At 35.5% G+C, this 20,497-nt stretch overlaps 3 protein-coding genes across 3 annotated transcripts; all 3 read left to right on the top strand.

The window, feature by feature from the left end:
- The first annotated feature begins 6,511 nt into the window (after window positions 1–6,511).
- Window positions 6,512–7,629, top strand: LOC306848182 (large ribosomal subunit protein mL55-like). The gene is made up of 3 exons (XM_079382570.1): window positions 6,512–6,693; window positions 7,022–7,223; window positions 7,381–7,629. Exons 1-3 carry the CDS (start codon window positions 6,644–6,646, stop codon window positions 7,528–7,530), a joined length of 402 nt encoding a protein of 133 aa, XP_079238696.1. The 5' UTR covers window positions 6,512–6,643; the 3' UTR covers window positions 7,531–7,629.
- Window positions 7,630–7,980: 351 nt separating this feature from the next.
- LOC306848582 (sodium/glucose cotransporter 4) lies at window positions 7,981–13,127 on the top strand (the record flags this gene model as incomplete). Its single annotated transcript, XM_079383222.1, has 13 exons — window positions 7,981–8,109; window positions 8,213–8,284; window positions 8,608–8,712; window positions 8,870–9,034; window positions 9,551–9,656; window positions 9,755–9,835; window positions 9,923–10,128; window positions 10,252–10,387; window positions 10,572–10,679; window positions 11,269–11,419; window positions 11,757–11,925; window positions 12,045–12,260; window positions 12,792–13,127. The coding sequence occupies 13 exons, from the start codon at window positions 7,981–7,983 to the stop codon at window positions 13,125–13,127; spliced, it is 1,980 nt and encodes a 659-aa protein (XP_079239348.1).
- A 632-nt stretch (window positions 13,128–13,759) lies between these two features.
- LOC306847855 (glutamate--cysteine ligase regulatory subunit-like) lies at window positions 13,760–20,401 on the top strand. Its single transcript, XM_079382044.1, has 7 exons — window positions 13,760–14,142; window positions 17,111–17,176; window positions 17,727–17,811; window positions 17,897–17,953; window positions 18,907–19,109; window positions 19,195–19,309; window positions 19,440–20,401. Exons 1-7 carry the CDS (start codon window positions 14,020–14,022, stop codon window positions 19,610–19,612), a joined length of 822 nt encoding a protein of 273 aa, XP_079238170.1. The 5' UTR covers window positions 13,760–14,019; the 3' UTR covers window positions 19,613–20,401.
- The last annotated feature ends 96 nt before the right edge of the window (window positions 20,402–20,497 follow it).

The raw sequence follows: 20,497 nt of genomic DNA, 5'->3' as shown, positions 1-20,497 counted from the left end.
GTCATCTGCTTTTTATATTTGAGAGGCTGAAAGTTATAAGCCATTTAGTTTAACCTGTTCTGTTAATAAAATATGGTTAAGCATGTTATTTAATGCAGTCCTTTGATAATTTGATACTGAGATGTGTTTCTAAAAAAACAATTATGGGATTTGTTGCTCTGTTGTCAGTCATGGCTTTCCCCTGTGTGAGAAGATGAGAGCTTTTGGCATCTCACATTTCCTTTTGATTCCCCTGCCCTGGCAGACAGGAGCACTGAGCCATAATGATTACACAAGTGAACATAATCATGCCTTTCTCTCAACCATGTTGTCATTAGTCTTACAAACACAGCCATGGCAGTTGGGTGATTCTGAGACAAGCGGATGTCATGACTGGCAAACCCATCTCTTATATCAGAAGGCAGGGCGGGCACGACCGGGGGGACCATTTGCCCATTGCGCCAAGAGAAGCTGATGGAGAGCTCACCAGCAGGCACACAATGAGCTCTGTGAGGCACAAAACAAATGTAGTATTGTTTGGGCAACTTTTTGCTGTTTACTGTGCTGGGAGAAAGTTGCTTGTGTCCTCTTTGGTCCATACCACCAAATTGAAGGCCTACTCCATCAATTTGTGCAAGCAAAAAATGATCAATGCATATAAAAAGGGAATTTGTTTGATCACACAATTCATAGCCAACATTTATGTAAATATTGAACTGTTCATTTGTCACACACATTGATAGTAAAATGATCATCTGTAAAAAGAGAAATGTACATTAGAGGAGGGATGGTACTATAAAAACAATTAAAAAGCAGAATATAAGTTACAATGGCTAAACAGTATTTGGACATTTCTGGACACTGAAGACACTTTAAAAATGTGAGATTTTCATTGCATTACACTAAAAATAAATGGCATCTCCAAACAAACGATAGCCTCATACACAGATTCAGAAATAACTCTATTCAGTTATTTTAACCAACTTTTAACTATTATAATAATTCGTTATTATAATAATAACTATTATATTGTTATTAATAATAATAAATTAATTATATTTTTGATTGAAATGCCCAAATACCTTTTGGCACCACTAGTATAAATAAGAACAAAAACAAATTTAGAAAGAAAGTGTAAATATCAATAAACACAGATATATATATATATATATATATATAAAATGCAGATATTTTAGTGAACAGTATTGTGTCTGGGGGCTTTGGGTTTTTTGGGTGGGTCTGCCTGTCGACAAACAGAGGATTCAGGTCACTGTTGCCCCTGGACTCACCTGCCCTGACAAGTTACTTCATTAAAAAGTGGAAAACAGCACCATGGGAAAAAGTACTAATACTTTCTCAAACCAAACATTCTCCAAATCCCACAATATCCTTTAGTCATCATCTAATCATCTTGAGAAATATGGTCACATTGATGTTTCCAAAACACTCTCATTCATATGACCAATGACAGATTTATGACCATTTCTTACAGATAAAAACGCTTAAAGAGCATGTTGTGCATGTACAGCATGAAAAGTATCTTTTCAGGAGCACATTTCTGTCACAATGATAAACAGCTATCAAAACTGTCCGTGCATGCAGTCACTGGCTGTCCAAACAAATATGAACAATGAGAGTGATGTCACTCCCTCTGAGTGCAGCAGAAGATGCCTGTTGTTTGTTGGTGTAGTCCTTTCACTGCGATTCGTGTAAAGGCCACAGATTTCACCCCTCACCTGCTTCCCGCTGGATCAGATCTGTTTGACCCTGCTTTGAGACAAAGCACAGATTATTGAAAACTAAGCCTGCATACAATGATGCCAAAAGATGATAAATTACACCGATGATGAATTAATGTCACAATAAGGTCATTGATTCATCCGAGCCTGGCTGAACAAAAGGTCGTCTCGAATTGTGACAAAAGTGAATGGCTTGCTTCTCCACTGACCAGATTGTGGGCGTTGAAAAGTGTCAGCTTTGCAAAGCAGCTGAAAGTGCAGATAGATGAACATAGAAGACACTGATTAAAAATGAGTGTTTCAGTCAGCTTATTATAATTTTACGTTAAGAGATTCTATGCTGAAATAGATCTGTTTTAAAAATGTGTTTTAAACAGAGAAAGCTTAAGGGCAAGACATTTTGTCATTAAATAAAAGGAAGTGCACCTGTTCTTGTTCTAAGAAAATATTCTTGGCTCATATTGGTAGGATGGATGCTATTATTTTGCCTTAGGTCATGATGTTCACCATAATTAGTAGCCTACAAAATGCATAAGGCCAACATGTTAAGATAACACTAAATCACCTGAATGCAATAAAATAAATTCATCAAATAAATTTTCCAGACACTTTTGTCTAAAGTGCACATAACGGAGACACTTTCCCTGGAGTAATCTGGTGATCCATGTCTTGCTCAAAGGAACAGTGTATCATCCAGAGGGTCGCTGTGAATAGAGCTGTTTTTGACATTGTTAAGAGTGTGTTGTTTTATGCTACCATTGAGAAATTTTAACCACAGTATGTTATAGACTTTATGTAAAGACCCTAAAGAATCATATCAACTGGCATCCGATTTCATTCAAATGTAGTCCATTACAAATATGCACAATTAGACTTAATTTCTTAGGATTTTCTGCCCCCTAATGGACAAATATGCATACAGCCACCTGAGAAACAGAAAAACAGTAGGATGTGTTTCTTCCAGTTTGGGCACATCGCCCCCTCTGAAACAACAGCGGTAAAACAGCAAGTAACTAAGCGATAGAACTACGTTAAATCACTTTTTCAACCCTATAGACATGGCAGACCGGAATCCATCTATTGTGGTGGTTGGTGCTGGAAGCGTCCGAGAAGCTCGGAGGAAGAGTAGCTGCTGCAACTCTAGGTGAACAGCTACATTATACACCTCAGATAGATGACACCAACTGAATTACAGTAATCCCACCGGACACAATAGTGAGCGTAAAAAAGCGTTTCATTTATAAAGGTATTCATTGAAAAACCTTATGACTGCTAACACTTCCTGCAAATATGGGAAAAATAAAGAGTATGTGCAGAATTGTCACATGACCAAAGCAGTTGATGGCTGCATCAAAGCTCCAAAACGAAAGGCTAGTAATGTATGTTAACATAAAGATTTTTGGTACACATTACATCTATAAATCCAAGTGCAGTTGTTAGTGAAAATTGCACTAAAATGTTGCAATGACAAAGTATTGCGCTAAATTTAAAGTTCAAATGTCACAAATAAGTTACAATATTGACGTTGAAATACACTAATATAAAAATTTGATGATATATGTTACAAAAAAGTAAAAAATTTTGAAATATGTTTGAATACGCAGTATTCCTATCAATGTTGTATAAGGTTTTTTTATGCATAATAGTAACCCTAGAATGTGATCAAACTGTTTAAAATAGATGAGCTAAGATATATATACAATTTTTTTATGACTGCAGAAATCTGTTAATTCAGTATACACATAATCCCACCGGTCATCGACCATAAAACACAATTTTTCACACATTTTAAAAAAAATAAATAATAATATTTAGTGATTATTTCAATGGGTTACTAATGACACATTATTTGGATATTTTCTTGTCTGGGAAGAATTTTGGATTAAATGGGTTAATATATACAAAATGTTATTCAATATTAAAAGTTATACAATAATCTGTTTTTCTTTGTCATTGAAGTGATAAAGTGACTTTTTACTCCATATATTTCAGGATCTTCAGGTCCTGTTTGTAGGTGAGGCAACGATGAAGACTCTTTATGGCACAGTGCAAGGAGCTCTACTCTCAGGACACAGGGAGGCAGACAGACTGGCAGCACATTATAAGAAGACAGTGGCTCCCACTTCCACTACCTCATTGCCCTTGTGAAAAAGAATTTTGAATTTTATAAAGTGTACTTATTACAGAAATAATATACTTTAAAAGAACAGACATAAGTGCAAATTAAATGTTATTTTCGACGCTTAAATACATTGTTATTGTAATTAACTTCAAATGTATCACATTTTAAAGTGATATTAAATGCAATAAGTTGAACTTTTGAGTGATTTTTTAAACCACTTAAGTGGGACTTTTTAGTACATCTTTATATGTACTTTCATACTTGTTTCTAGTGTCATTAAAATATGGTTAAAGTGTACTACTAATGTACTAACAAGCAATTAATGTTAACTAAAATATACTTTGATGTCAGTTAACAATACACTTAAGCATGAATTAAATGTAATATATTCGACCACCTAAATGCATGTTATTTGTGATTGATTGAAAATTACAGTTTAAAATTACATTAAATGCAATTAGTTGAACTTTTGAGTGATATTTTTGAACCACTTAAGTGGGTCTTTAGTATATTTTATATGTACTTTGAAATATGGTAAATATGTACTTCTGAATAAACAATTAATGTGAACTAAAATATACTTCAATGTCATGTCAATGTACTTCAATGTTAAATATCTCTGGAAATGAAGTTGAAATTTAGTATAGGCTATTTAAAATAATCTCTTTATTACCTAGTTACAATCAACACAAACACAAAATGAAAACCCATTACATGTATTGACAAAATCTCAAACAAATACACAAACATGATTTTTGCTTATGCCCAAGAAAAACCCAACACTATACACACAGCTGCAACACTTTAATTCACTTAATAGAAAAGAGTCTGGAGTGGTTCTGTTCTGGGCAAGCACTTCCTGTGCATCCATGCAGCCCAGCATGGATGAGAGCAGGGAGAGCAGCAATAACCCCCCCAGGGTAAACAGTACAGAACCAACAAAAGTATTGCAGATTTGTTAAAAAGTTCAGTAATTTTATGTACACATTTTTTAATTTGTCTGATTCAAAAGAGAATCAGAAGGCTAGATCCTGACTGACAGAGGAGGAGTTGGGGATGGAGGGGGGGGGGGGGGGGGGGTAGGGCGGGCTTTGCTATTGAGCAATGCGAAAACTGCTGATATTGATAATACTGAGGACCTTATGGATGCTTAGATAGGTGTCGTATTCCTATAGGTAGATGGGGATCAGCTGAGAGTCAGCTGATGCGAGCTTGACCAACGTCACGCGTCGCAATGACAGAAACATGGCGCAAAGCGCATTTTTCAAACTCTGCTGAAGTAGCGCGCCATCATGACGTAGTATTTTTGGCGCATGCACATAAAACAAAAGAGATACTTTGTGTGGTTACATGTTATTTCAGGTTTTTCATTTCTTTTCAAGTTCAAGTTGTCCTAATTCATTGTGTAGTTAGACCAAAGACTATTGTTAGACTCATTCATGACTCATTCTCCTAACTAAAAGTCAGTCATTTTTACAGTGCAGTGTAGCCTAGTCTAATTAAAATCAAATGTATTTGAATGCAAATTAATTTTGCTTAGATCTGTTAAACTTTTGCTTGCAATTAAATGTGTTTAAGTGAGAACAACATAATGATATTGAAAGTATTCTGTACACAGATGTACGGTACAACAACATACAAATACAGCACTCTCATAAATGACACTGTTTGTCAAATATTATGTCGAAAATTAAACTTCATAGAGTTCATAGCGCAAGAGCTGGTGATGAAAATTTCAACAATAAGTTTTAATGGAGTATACTGTATAAGAATTTTTATTTAATTTTAGAAGAAAAATACATTTAAAATGCATTAATGCACATAGACTAAATACATTTAAAATACATTAACAATGTAGTTTTGAAGAACACACTTAAATTGAAATTAAAATAAATTATTTTACATGTGCTTTAATATATTGGTAAATATAGCAAAATACCTGTACTTATTTAAAACACAATAAAATCATAATTATGAAAAATGTGTTTATGTAATACTTAATTTGATATTATTATAAAGTGCATTTTTAAAAAGTGCACTTAAGTATGTTAAGATCTATACTCTAAGTACACTTAAGTGGCCTTTAATTTAGATTATATTATATTATCTGCAAGTGCACTTTTTAAGGTATACTTTTAATAATTGAAGTGCACAAAAAGTACACTTTTACTGCAATTAAGCACACTTCTTTTTCACAAGGGTGGACAAACAAGTTTAGAGAGTTAAAATCTGATTCTGTTCATAACCTAAAATTTATTCTGTGGCTGATGGTGTCCAAAACAAAGTTTTCGAGAGGATGCGATCACAACAAGCCTGCCCCCATGAGGCTGCTCTATGTAAAATAAAATAATTTAAAAAAAATTTTTTACGCTTTATTTTTTATTTTATTTTTTACTGTTGTGTATTGTACCTTTTATATCGTATACTATGTATTGTATGTATTTCGATGACGAGCTTGACATATGATCAGAATTTCACATTATATTTTAAAATAAAATATTGCATGCTAAATTGTGGTTTGATTATTAAAACTGTAAGCAGCTGGTTTGCATAAACCTATTTTATTTAGAGAAAAAAATAACAGTTGCTTTTTCTTTATGTTAAAAAAAAACAAAAAGAAAAAACAGAACAGACAGCGGAACTATCGGAAGTTGCAGCACAAGTTTCCAGAGGAACATTTTAGGCTGATACACCTCCGTGCCGTTTGTTGATGTGACCTTCTCCTTTCAGGAGTTTTCTGCTATTATCTTCTTACACTCATGAATATATTTACTACGTAGCCGTTTCCAGTGTTGCAAATTTTATGATCATGGCTTTAAATGTTATTTGCCAGCCTTGTAAGAGTATGTTTAGGTAAGTAGCGAACCGTTAGCACATTGAGTTCTCTCATCTCTGATATAATGTGGTACTCAATGTATTTTCGTTTTTAAAGTTGTATATTAGTGTTAAACGAAGTGACTCATTTTACCCCTTTAACGTTTTTGTTCCCATTTAAAATGTATAAGACCTGCTCATAGAAGCATTTCCTTAATGACAAATGATCTGACTTTGCTCTAAATGATTAAGATGCTGAAGCTACAGTTATTGCATTATTTTTCGATTGTACAGCAGCTATCTTAAACATCATCAGTGATGCTCAGAAATGTTTACATTTTTAATGTCCTTTTGTTGTTTTGCACAGGTGTATTCAAGCTGTTGTCACCCACCGGTGCTTGCAAGCCACATCCACATTTCACACGACAGTCTTTCAGTCAGACTCCAACAGAACCTGTGTGGTCCGCTTTGGGAGGCAGAAGTATGACAGGATGTATCCGGTTCTGTTGGTGAGACCTGATGGATCCACCATCAACATCAGATATAAAGAGCCCAGAAGAATAATGAAGGTTAGTGGTTTATATTCCAAGCTTTTTGTAAAAGGTACACAGTTCAGTGATTATTCACTCAATATCATGTTAATGGTCTTCTTTTTATTTGGTACAAAAAAGGAGTGTTTTAAGTCAGTTATCAACAGTTTTTACTGTATTTTATTTTTCCTCTCAGATGCCAGTGGACATCACCACCCTCACAGAGGAGGAAAAGAAAATCAGGATGCGGAAAAGAGAACCGAAGAGGGCAGCGAAACAGAAATTGGATGATTTTGAGGATGATTTCAAAGTTGATGATTACAGCAAATTTTGGAAGAAGAAATAAATGGACTGATGCCTAATTGAGAGTATTTATGTTGTCTCACATGTACAATATTGCAATTTTGTTTTATGTCACTCTGCAATTAAAAAGTCTTGAAATGTTTGTAGTCATTCTCTGACTTTTTATTTGGGGCTCATTTGCATAATCTTATATATTCTGTACTAGTAAAAAAAAAATCCACTTTTTATGGAATTAATTAATTTAGATTATTATGATAACCCCACAAAATTATATATTTTGTATATGAATACATGTAATTGTTTTTCTAGAATGTAAACCGTTAACTTTAAAGTATATTAGCGTTCAGTGTCCTCACATGGTGACGTGTAGCTATCATATAATGCGTAACTCTCAGCATTGCATTCTCAGCATTCTCTGGAACAGGCTGATTAATTATTAATGAAGTTAGCACCTGCTTCAAAGTTCACACATTTTCCTCAGGCATTGTACAAAATGCCAGCTTCACCTGAACTTGTAACGGGCACCCCAGAGCCCGAGGTGCCCAGGAAGTTTACTTTGGAGGCTGCTGATATTGCTGTGGTTGTGGTCTACTTTCTGTTTGTGCTGGCAGTTGGAATATGGGTAAGTCAGTCTGCAGCCTCTCCTAATGTTTGCATTCATGTAGATAATTCTGTATGCTTAATTCTTGATGCAGAGATGGAACTACTGTGTTTTTGATTTGTAGTCTTCAGTCAGAGCCAACCGGGGAACAGTGGGTGGATACTTCTTGGCCGGACGATCCATGACATGGTGGCCAGTGAGTTTTTGTGTGTTTACTCTTAATAATGAAGCTGGCATGTTTATTTTGTGGATGGCTACAAGGAAGCATCTTGATTTTTAAAGTCCTTGCCTGGAATTACAACCAGGAAAGCGGAAATAATAAATCAATACAGTCTCCTAAGAGAATTTATTTCATGTAAACACATTATCAAGTGAATATGTTTTGCATGAAATTAAATTAAATCATATACATATTTCATATTTAATGTGAAGACGTCTCTTTCAGCTTGTTTTATCATAGTATCATTTAGTTTTGAGAGTGTTTTCTCAGTATGTCTCTCTTGTGTTGTGTTTCAACAGATCGGAGCCTCCTTGATGTCGAGTAACGTAGGCAGCGGCCTGTTCATCGGATTAGCAGGAACAGGAGCTGCAGGGGGATTCGCGGTCGGGGGATTTGAGTGGAATGTACGGCAGACAAATCAGTCCTCATCCTACAAGCTTTCAGTGTTGTTTCAGTAATTACTGATTTCACTTGTGAGATTGTTGTTGTCTTAGGCTAATCAAATGTTTGGAAGTTACATTGCATCACATGCTGAAACAAAACAAGTGTGATGCTCTTTAGGCAGCATGGGTCCTCATTGCCTTGGGCTGGATCTTTGTGCCTGTGTATATTTCTGCTGGAGTAGTCACAATGCCAGAGTATCTGAGGAAGAGGTTCGGGGGTCAGCGCATCCGCATCTACATGAGTGTGCTCTCTCTCATCCTCTACATTTTCACCAAAATATCAGTAAGACTCCTAAGTTTAATAAATGTGAATGAAGTATTATTAAATAATATATCATTATTATGTATTTGTTATATATGTATTAAATATAACATTTGTTATATGCTTTTTAAAACAATTAAAACAAACAGAAACTTTACAAAACTAGAAAAAATAAGATCTCAATAATTAGAAAATGTATACTGTGACAAAAAAAGCAAATTAGAAGGAAAAGAGGACTTTATATTGTTAACTATATTGTTTTAAATTTACATTTATATGGATGATATGATAATGCTAAAAGAGTGACTAGTATGATTGAACTTTATATCTACTTGTGTGATATTGCTCATATATATGTAATATATACACCTGCAAAGATCAGGCGAATTTTATATATAAATGCTAGGCCATAGCATACAACAATACGGTATGCTATGAAGTGTACTGTAACAGCAAACAACACATAGCAATTTAACATAGTTGTAATAAAATGAAATATATGTGTAATAAAGTTGATCATAACTGTGTTCTATCCAGACAGACATTTTTTCAGGGGCTTTATTCATCCAGGTGTCTCTGGGGTGGGACCTGTATGTCTCTACCGTTGTGCTACTAGCGGTCACTGCACTCTATACTATAGTTGGTAATAAAACAACACATAAATGACTTGCATTTTAGATAACTTGTGCCTAAATGTGATTCTAGTTGAAGTACTTTAATTGATGGCTTGTTTTAATGCAGGTGGGCTGACAGCAGTAATCTACACTGATGCCTTACAGACTGTCATCATGGTAATAGGAGCATTTGTCCTCATGTTCATAGGTATAGATCTCTTGCTGATTAAATGTTATACGTTAATTATTCCTGGGCAATTATAGTGATTCATTTTAATTGTATTTGCCCTGTCAGCGTTTGATAAAGTTGGCTGGTATGAGGGTTTGCTGTTTCAGTATGAGAGAGCTGTACCTGCTATCACGGTTCCCAACACCACTTGTCATCTTCCTCGCTCCGACGCCTTTCATATCTTCAGAGATCCAGTGACAGGAGACATTCCTTGGCCAGGCCTGATTTTTGGACTCACTGTTCTGGCCACATGGGTGTGGTGCACAGACCAGGTGAATTTAAAATACTGTAGATTCTAGCATGATTTAATATTCAGCAGAAGATTTCACAAATGTGTCTCTTTAAGCTTAAAAATTGTTTTACGGCAAGCAATTGCGTCTATTTCGTGTCTGAAGGTGATAGTGCAAAGGTCTCTCTCTGCCAAAAACCTGTCTCATGCCAAAGGTGGTTCAGTACTCGGAGGTTACCTCAAGGTCTTCCCTATGTTCTTCATCGTTATGCCAGGAATGATCAGCAGAGCTCTCTACCCAAGTACTACTCAGTCATTCTTTGCATTTCCCTTAACCCATGGTCTGGATTTAAGAGAGATGTTACATGAACATTTATTAAACCAAAGAAAAGGGGTTTCATGGACTATCCACACCATTAATATGCATAAATGTAAAATCTCTCTTTTTATGGTAAATAAGTGTTATGATGTTTGTGCATTTTCTAGATGAAGTAGGATGTGTGGATCCTAATGAGTGTATGAAGATCTGTGGGGCCAGTGTGGGCTGCTCTAACATTGCCTACCCAAAGTTAGTTGTGGAGCTAATGCCAGTGGGTATGACAACCTTCTATTTTTGTCAGAATAATCATATGTGTGAATTTACAATTAGTTGAAATTTTCTGTTCACTAGGATAATTTTAATGACAAGAGAATGCTATCGAAAATGTTAACAAACTAAAAATTATTCTAAATAGCATTAATAGTATAATAATAATATTATAATAAAATATTTAAAATATCAATATATAATGTAATACATAGATTTTAGATTATAATATATATCTGTGATAAATTATAATAGATATTATAATTTAAACTTTTTATTGTCGCTATAGTTTTTCTTATTTTTAAGATAAATGTTAGTTACTTTTGCCAGAATTTCTATTTTAAGCTTGTTTTCTACTCGAATATTTTATCTTCAGATACAATTTTGATATACAAACACAAAGAGAGAGAGATATAATGTTCCTGCCAAAATACATACATACAAAAAAAAAAAAAAACTATATATATAACTATATATATAGATATAATGCTTCTGCAAAAAAAAAAAAAAATGAATGCATAAGTTGTCTAATATGTTACAGAACAACAATGATGTTATGCTAATACAATTTTTTCTTTCCCTGTAATTGTGTTGTAGGTTTGAGAGGTCTGATGATCGCTGTAATGATGGCAGCACTCATGTCCTCTCTCACCTCTATATTCAACAGTAGCAGCACTCTGTTCACTATGGACATATGGCAACGGATCCGACCCCGGGCCTCTGAGAGAGAGCTCATGGTAGTGGGCAGGTAGGATGTTAAATACTTTTTTGGGAAAACTTCAGAACACTTTCATTTTGAACATATTTTTCAGAAAATAAACAGAAGTATTTAAAAGAAGTGCATGCTCTCATTATAAGCATACAAACTAGTTCAGCGAAAGTGGAAACAGTCCACCACCAATTCCACCAAGTGGTTTAACCACATCAGAGTGGTTTTGTTGACCTGTTTTGGGGTGAAAAAGATACTTGATATGCAAACTTTCAAAAAATTTTTTTTTTTTCGTTTTTCAAAATATACACTTTTATTTCACTAAACAGGCTGAGTCTCCTGGCTCTTAATTGCTGCTGTTTATTCACATCCACAGGCTGTTCATTTTATTGCTAGTGGCCCTGAGCATTGTGTGGATTCCAGTCATTCAAACAGCCAATAGTGGAAAACTGTTCGACTACATTCAGGCCATTACTAGCTACCTGGCACCTCCCATCACCACAGTGTTCATTATGGCCATCTTCTGGGGGCGAGTAAATGAACAGGTGAATGAACCTTTTCTTGTGCCTGTGCAATAAAGTAAAATTTAAATGGCCTATAACACTTTGTTTAATGCAGTTTGTAAAACATTTATGCTAAGTTGTTGTCTTTTCATCTTGCACAGGGTGCTTTTTGGGGTCTGATGGTGGGACTAGTGGTGGGCACCGTGAGGATGGTAATGGAATTTGTGTACAGCACCCCGTCATGCGGAGAAGAAGATATGCGCCCTGCCCTGCTGAAAGATGTGCACTACCTGTATTTTGCTCTCATCCTGCTTGCACTGACAGCTCTGATCATCACATCTGTCAGCCTCTGCACTGCCCCTATTCCAGAGCAACATGTAACTATGAACCACAATTCAAATACATACACATTTAAATAATTATTTATATCCATTTTTCTACAAAACTTACAAAAAGGAGATAAATGCTGCATACACATTTACCTGGGGACTTTCCATGTACTATGCTTAATTTTTACATTTTTTAAATTACATATTACACAGTATACTAATCGCACTATTTTTTTAGTTTAACTAACATTTAATTAATTTGCAACTGTACGTAAACTAACTCTAGAATTAGTAGAATAAATTGATATATACTTCCACAGTTACTCATAGTCAGTAGAATGTCTGATGGGGGCCATCAAAATAAAGTAACAGATATTAAGCAGATGGTCTAATACTCTAATGACTGGTAGTTGACATGTAGTTACAGAGTTAATTATAGTTAGTTGAAGGTCTAAAGTAGAATATCAAAATAAAGTGTCACCTATATATTTATATGCACAAAACAATATTTCCAGTGATATTGTAGGAGAAACACACACTGAATATGATCTAAAATAATGAGCTTATATTTAATTTTAGATCGTTCGTTTGACCTGGTGGACAAGACACAGTAAAGAGGAGCGTGTAGAGCTGGAAAACCCCTGGGCTAGAGGGTCCATACCAGCAGGCTCTGATCCCAGCACTACAGAGTCAGAGGGGTCAGATGAGGATATGCCTGCATGGTGGAAGCGTGCAGGAATGTGGCTGTGTGGTCTCTCCCATGTGGCTAAACAAGAGATGAGTGAGGAGGAACGGCAGGCTCTGGAAAGGAAACTCACCAGTATTGAAGAGGACCACACCTGGAAGATTGTCTGCAATGTTAATGCCCTCATTTTACTCACTGTCAATGTCTTTCTCTGGGGGTACTTTGCATGAATGTACTATAAAGTTCTGAATGGTCTGAACCTCACCAATACTGATGAAAAACACATATAATTTTATTTACTGTATATGTTTTTTTTTCGCTTTATAAATAAAAGTTGTGAATGCCACATTTTTGCTGGTATTTTGGTGAGTTGATTTTTATTTGAAAAAGTCAGGTTTTAGATTAACCTTTCATTTAAAAAGTTTATTATAAGCAGTTCACTGTCACAGCGATAATAACTAAACATATATACGGTAATAATGCATGCTGTGTCATAATGACAAAGCATAACAGGTAAGATGCCTCGTAATCGTTCCCACCCAGGGGTGGGGCCTCACCAGTCTGTAAATGACTTAAAAATATATAATTATAAGTTATTTTGAGGTTATATTACTTTTTAAAATCCTAAAAACTTCAGTGTTTCTTATTTTAGTTTGTCCTTTCAAGGATTGTTTTCATTGTTGAACATGCAGTGTAGAAGTGAACAGATACTATTTGGGATTCTTTTGATTCACTTCTTGTTTCTATAAATAAAAAAGCTTGAAAGCCAGCAGCTTTGTTATCATTACTGAAGAAGAGGCAGATTAAATTTCTCTGCCTACATGGGGTGCTTTGAATACTGTGTTGGACAATAGGGGGCCTCAGAAAGGTTGACCGTAGCTTTGAATCGCTCATCCGATCCACTTCGTCTGATCCTCGCCAGGTTTTCCTGCGCAAGCCATACATATTCTGCGTGAAACTGTCTGCTCTACCCTCCTCTCTACTTGAATGAACTACAAGTGCAAAGTCATACTACACTGTTTAGTGCACTCGACAGAGAGGGAAACATTGTACCTGAGGGCATTCTATGGTTAATAGATACATAGACAACACTTGCTTCCAGTCACCGATTTTTACGGAGCAATGGAGCCTCATGTAAACGCGAAGCGGCTTTTTAATCACGCGACAACCCTGAAGCTTCACACGGGGAATTTAGTTAACCGCAGTCGACTTAAGAAGAAATGTCCGTCTTCCCCTAGTGAGGAGGTAAGTGACATGAGTTTGCATTGCTAATGGCGCACATTAGTCCATTTCGGCAGCATGTTTTATAGTGTGATATTGCTCGGTGAATGAGTTCAGCCACGGACACCCCATTATTTATGTTTATAAGGTCGTCGTTGCTTTTGTGATGTTCGGTTCTTTTTAAAGCATCGACTCCTTTGGACGGTTCATTCACCGAACGGGTTCACAGAATCAATTGAGACGTCACTCAAGTTAAATAAGTATGTTTTCAATATAAATTCTGAAACATTGGATGTTTTAGTTGTATACACTGGATTTTGTGTACATCTGTTTTGTATTTGGATTTTGTCTCGATTAGCCTAATTATAGGCTACCCATTTTTTCCTCGACATACTGTCATTCCTGTTCGAAAAAAAAAAATGGTTATAAGTTTCTTTTATGTTCCAGCATGACACCCACCTTGCAACCGAAAGCTTTGCGAATGGTTCGGTCAAATCATTCGACTCAGTCTTGAGTCAATCAAGACTGAGTCGACTCACATAATGATGCCGGGGCTAAAATATATGATCTGTCTGCTTCCATTAATGACGTCAATGACCAGCTTGCCTCGTGCTGCTCATGACATGCCACTGTATGCAAAATGTGGTATGAGAAATTGCAGTGCATCGCACTGTTGTTGCATTTACGTTCAAATAACCAGGGCTTTGTTTTGCCATCCTTAGTTGTAGCTGTGCATACAACCAGTGCTTCTGCCTAGTAACACACACTAGACCTGTCACAGAAGATGTACATCTGTCCTGCAATGGAAGTTTCTAGTATGCCTAGTAATAGCCTGATTAGCTGCTTCAGGTGTGTTTAATTGGGGTTGGAGCTAAACTCTGCAGGACACCGGCCCTCCAGGACCGAGTTTGGGCACCATGTGACCTGACCTGACATGCTGGAATGAAGGATGATGCAATGGCATGCTGATGTTTTATAATCTCAACCGATGATTGACAAATGACTGTGCATTTTCTAAAGCTACTGGATACAACCTCTCTGACATCCATCATAAAAACGAGGCTTATTATTCAAGCCCACACAAGTGCATTAGTAATGTTTAAACATGTACAGGTGCATTTAAAAAAATTAGAATATCGTGAAAAAGTTCATTTATTTTGTTGTAACATTTCAAAAAGTGAAACTTTCATATATTTTAGATTCATTAAATTCATGTAACGTGCCTATTTTTTGATGATGATTAGAGCTTACAGCTCATGAATTAAAAAATCCAGTATCTCAAAATACTACAATAATTACATTTGAGCAAATGACCATCCCTACAGTATAAATCCACAATAATGTGGAAGACTGCTGATTTGGCAATGGTCCAGAAGACAATCATTGACACCCTCCACAAAGAGGGTAAGTGACAGAAGGTCATTACTGAAAGGGGTGGCAGAGTGCTGTATCAAAGCATATTAAATGCAAAGTTGACCGAAATGAAGAAATTGGGTAGGAAAAGGTGCACGAGCAACATGGATGACCGCAAGCTTGAGAATACTGTCAAGCAAAGCCGATTCAGACACTTGTGAGAGCTTCACGAGGAGTAAACTGAAGCTGGAGTCAGTGCATCAAGAGTCACCACGTTCAGACGTCTTCAGGAAAAGGGCTACCAAGCCACTTCTGAAACAGAAACAACGTCAGAAGCATCTTACCTGGGCTATGGAGAAAAAGAACTGGACTGTTGCTCCGTGCTCCAAAGTCCTCTTTTCAGATAAAAGTACATTTTGCATTTCATTTGGAAATCAAGGTCTGGAGTCTGGAGGAAGACTGGAGAGGCACAGAATCCAAGCAGCTTGAAGTCCAGTGTGAAGTTTCCGAAGTCAGTGATGATTCGGGGGGCCGTGACGTCTGCTGGTGTTGGTGTTGGTTGATGTGTTTTATCAAGTCCAAAGTCAATGCAGCTGTCTACCAGGGGATTTTGGAGCACTTTATGCTTCCATCTGCTGATAAGCTTTATGGAGATGCTGATTTCCTTTTCCAGCAGGACTTTAACACCTGCCCACAGTCTCAAATCTTTTTACTCAACAGACTGTCTATAACAGGGTGTTTCTACTCATGTTTCATTTGATTTCATGTTTATACAGTACACACAAACAAACTGCCATTCAAAAAGTTTGGGATCAGTAAGGCTTTTGAGAGAAATCTCTCATGCTCACCAAGGCTGCATTTATTTAATCAAAACTACAGAAAAAAACTGTAATATTGTAAAATATTATTACAATTTAAAATAACTGTTTTCCATTTTAATAAATAATTTATTTAATTTTTTAATTGATTAATTCTTATTACTCTAAATTATTATTTAATAATTTATTCTTGTGATACAGAGCTGAATTTTAATCATCCATTACTCCAATCTTCAGTGTCACATGATCTTGCAGAAATCAATATGCTGATTTATTATTAATGTTGGAAACAGTTGTGCTGCTTAATATTTATTTATTATAGTTTTTTTGTTTTGGAACCTGTGATACTTTTTTCAGGATTCTTTGAACAAATAGAAATCTTTTCTAACAATATAAGAGATTACTATCACTTTTTTTATCAATTTAAAACACCCATATTACTATTATACTATTATTAATTTAATAAATTATTTCTTTAAAAAAAGAAAGAAGAAAAATTACTTACCCCAAACTTTTGAGCGGTAGTGTATATTGTTACAAAAGATTTCTATTTTGAATAAATGCTGTTCTTTTATTAGAATTTCTACACATAATATATAATCTTAGATGTGATATATAATCTTAGAATAGATGTTAAAAATACATTGTGAAATTATGCTTTTTTTATTTTAATTTTTTTTATGAATTAGACTTTTCTAAAAGCCTACAGGGCCAAAATTGTCTATGACTATAAATATTGAGAAATGTTTTAGGAAGGCTGCCAAGATGTTGTATTTATGTTTCATTATTTGAATGCTTTTCAATGTTTTCTGAATCCACAGCTTCAAGACTGCATCCAAGGCACACTGAGCGAGTGGTTTGCCGCAATGGTGTCATCTCTTGATTCTGTAAGACCTTGCATGACACTCATTACGAAAGTGAAAAAGGAAACCTTGAGAACTTATAAACAAGCCGTTTTAAGCTAAACAAAGGTTATCTTTGACATGTTAAAGGTTTCAGTTGCATGAAGTAATCAGACCCACTGAACATAAACAGTTGAGCACTCTGTGGATTGTGGCAAAGCAAACTGTCTGCCCCTTTTGCACCATTTAAGCATATATAGGTAGTTGGATGAAAAGACAGTTGTTATAGTGATTGTTCATGGCATGGGGCCGCTGTGCCTCTGCTCTGCCTCTTTCTGCCATTATCAGCGAATCTGCCTGAGAGCTCAGCGAGTAGAGAGTAAAGGTTTTAGCACACAAAAGCTGAGGCTTATTGATGCATTCCTTTCATGCAGTCCATTAACAAGGTGTGTAATGTTTTCACGTGCAAAGGAAAGTGAGTTCCATAGACACAAGATTGCCAAAAAATTATGCAACTATAATGCATAATCCAGTAAGTGACTGGATACTTTCCATGATAGCATGGTTTTGCAATTCCCTTTGTTTTTCTTCTAAGGAGCTTCCCAGCATTCTGGACTGCGCTATTCCAGAAAACACAGAGGCTATCACCCCAGAGGAGAGAGAGGAGCTGAAAGTGTCTGGTGAGGATTACTGATCCTTAATGCATTAAAAAATGCTGTTGCAGTGCATGTGCATGATATTTAATATGTTTAAATGTCTTTACAGTCAAGCTGTTTCTCACTGAGTCAGACCCTTCATCCATCAGAAGTGCAGTGGACATGGGTAAGTTCTGTTTAATGTGATGCTGTATTATAATGTTTAATTAGGTAAAACTGATTATGTGCAAGTTTGTTACCCTAATCTAACTGAATTGAGCATACTAAGAGTGTATTTGAGATGTTTAAGGCTCTAAGAAATATATGAAAATTAGTACTCAGGGATCACATTTTTTTTTTTCCTCTGAGGTCCACTTATAATCATGGTATTTAAAAAAAAAAAAAAAAAGATCCCTCTCTGACCCTTAATTATGACCCATAATAATGAATTAATATAATATTTTTTCACCTAATAAATGCCCCCTTAGAATATGAAATCAGCAACGTCCTCATGATATGATTAATTTGTGAAATTTAGAAATAAGCTTCATACAAAAATGTTCAATAATGAACATAATTTTTAACAAGTGGCATCAAATTAAGTAGCAGTATTTTTGACAATACAATATTTGATATTTGTCAATACACTTTCAAATCACTTAGTCAATCGATATATACAACGCTTTTTGAAAGAAGTCCCTTCTGCTCACCAAGACTGCTTTATTTGATCAAAATACATTAAAATTAATATTTAGATTTTTTTTATACTATTTAAAATAACTTTTTTTTCAATGTAACTTATTTTCAACATGATTTTTCATCATCATTACTTCAGTGTCACATGATCTTTCAGAAATCATTGTAATATGCTGCTTGGTATTCAAAAAACATTGGTTAATATTTTTGTGGAAAACTACATTATTTCAGGATTCTTCAAAGAATTTATTCGAAATAATATTTTTTTATTTTGTAACAATGTGAAAGTCTTTGTCACTTTTTAACAATTACATACATTCTTGATGAATACAATTATTATTTCTTTAATATTTATTTTTACTGAGCCCAAATATTTGAATGGTAGTGTATGTGAATATTAATTTCAGTTGATTTGACCATAACCCCTCTCTTCTCTGTGTTCAGCTTGTCATTCGTTAGGCGTATCTCAGTTGGACTCTGTGATCATTGCTCCACCTCCTCTCCCCGAGGGTGAGGCACAGATGCTGACCCACCTGCAGCCGCTGTGGGAGGAGCTGGAAAGTCTTGTGCAAAGCCGGAAGATCGTTGCCATCGGCACGTCCGACTTGGACAAAACTCTTTTAGAGCAGCTCTATAACTGGGCTCAGGTCTGCTATGATTGTGCATTTTTCTACATATCACAGAATAATTGATCATTTACAGTGTATTTTTGTGCTCTTTCATGCTATGCAGGTAAAGCCAAGTAGCAATCAGGTGAATCTGGCCTCGTGCTGTGTGATGCCTCCAGACCTCACTGCATTTGCTAAAGAGTTTGACATACAATTGCTTACACACAATGACCCCAAAGGTGTGTATTTTATGCTGAGTCATTGAGCTCAATGACCGCGTGTGTGAACTGGTTCTGCAATTTAATTATGAAACCGCATGAGCAACAGCGCAGGAAATCTAATGATGCCAATCTTTCTTCTTGTGTCTAGAGTTAATCAGTGCAACAGGCTTCCAGGAAGCAGTGCAGGGGAGCAGCAAGGACCTGCAGGTGGACGATTGGAGGCTGGAGTGGGTCTTACGGTACTCCATCATCGTCAAGAGCAGAGGCATCATAAAAGCAAAAGGCTACATTGTTCATGCTAAAAAGGGCAACAACCTTTAACATGTCCAGTTTGAACAGGGTTTCCTGAAATTTACTTCACTAAATTTAGGGAGTAACTACAACAGTGATGCATATTTTAGTTTTTTTTTGACAGCACACTAAAGTGGATCTGAATTTTCAAAGGAACAAAAATTCACTCAACCCACTTGACTCATTTTCCCTCATGATTTAGAATATTTAGACTGTCTGTGCTATATATAGCTATCTGTTCTTGTCGATAAATGCAAAGTGCCTCTTTTTTCCTGACCTGGCCTGGCCTTCTCTGTACTTTTCAAAAGGATCAAAATTTGTGGGCCACATAGTCGTATTTTTTTTTTTACTTTAAATTTTAATGTAATTTTAAGTCCTGCTGGCATTTTAAGTGTGTATAATTTATTTTGATCAATGCTTTGCTTGGAATGTTTAGTAAATGTTTTCAACAGATGATTCTATCTCTTTGCATCCCTTTGTAAACAAAATGCCTTGCTTATCTGATAAAAAGAAATATTCAAATATGTAACTGTATGGGAGGCTGTTAACATGCATGGCATGAACGGCATTAAATCATTGTATATAAGAACACTGGAAAATTCCACACTTTAAGAAAAATAATGATTATAGTTCCAGTATCCAAGGAATAGTCAGAATATATATTTTTACCTGTGTTATTTATTCATTGTAATGACGATTCCTGTTGGAGCCAGTCGTATAACAGAGTTTTTCTTTTATGTACTGTACATGTACTTACTATTTTCCCATATTGTATTCAACATTTTTAATATGGTTTATAAACTTCAGAATTGAAAAACGAAACATGGACTGGGTTTCTTTCATTTCAGTGTTTATATGTTAGATGTACGCGATTTAACGATTTAAACTTTTTTTTCTCATTAAGGAATGTATGAA

The sequence above is a fragment of the Barbus barbus genome (assembly GCF_936440315.1).
Source record: "Barbus barbus genome assembly, chromosome: 28".
NCBI lineage: Eukaryota > Metazoa > Chordata > Actinopteri > Cypriniformes > Cyprinidae > Barbus > Barbus barbus.
The sequence above is the reverse complement of the archived record's forward strand: the minus strand, read 5'-3'. Positions and strand labels throughout refer to the sequence as shown.

What these genes read in the sequence shown, in the direction of transcription:
- LOC306847855 (XM_079382044.1), top strand. Translation starts at nt 14,020, where the DNA reads ATGGAGCCTCATGTAAACGCGAAGCGGCTTTTTAATCACGCGACAACC. An exon ending in AGAGGAGCTGAAAGTGTCTG is followed by an intron (nt 17,812 to 17,896) that starts GTGAGGATTACT and finishes ATGTCTTTACAG; the next exon opens with TCAAGCTGTTTCTCACTGAG. An exon ending in CAGAAGTGCAGTGGACATGG is followed by an intron (nt 17,954 to 18,906) that starts GTAAGTTCTGTT and finishes CTCTGTGTTCAG; the next exon opens with CTTGTCATTCGTTAGGCGTA.
- LOC306848182 (XM_079382570.1), top strand. Translation starts at nt 6,644, where the DNA reads ATGATCATGGCTTTAAATGTTATTTGCCAGCCTTGTAAGAGTATGTTT. An exon ending in CCTTGTAAGAGTATGTTTAG is followed by an intron (nt 6,694 to 7,021) that starts GTAAGTAGCGAA and finishes TGTTTTGCACAG; the next exon opens with GTGTATTCAAGCTGTTGTCA. An exon ending in AGCCCAGAAGAATAATGAAG is followed by an intron (nt 7,224 to 7,380) that starts GTTAGTGGTTTA and finishes TTTTCCTCTCAG; the next exon opens with ATGCCAGTGGACATCACCAC.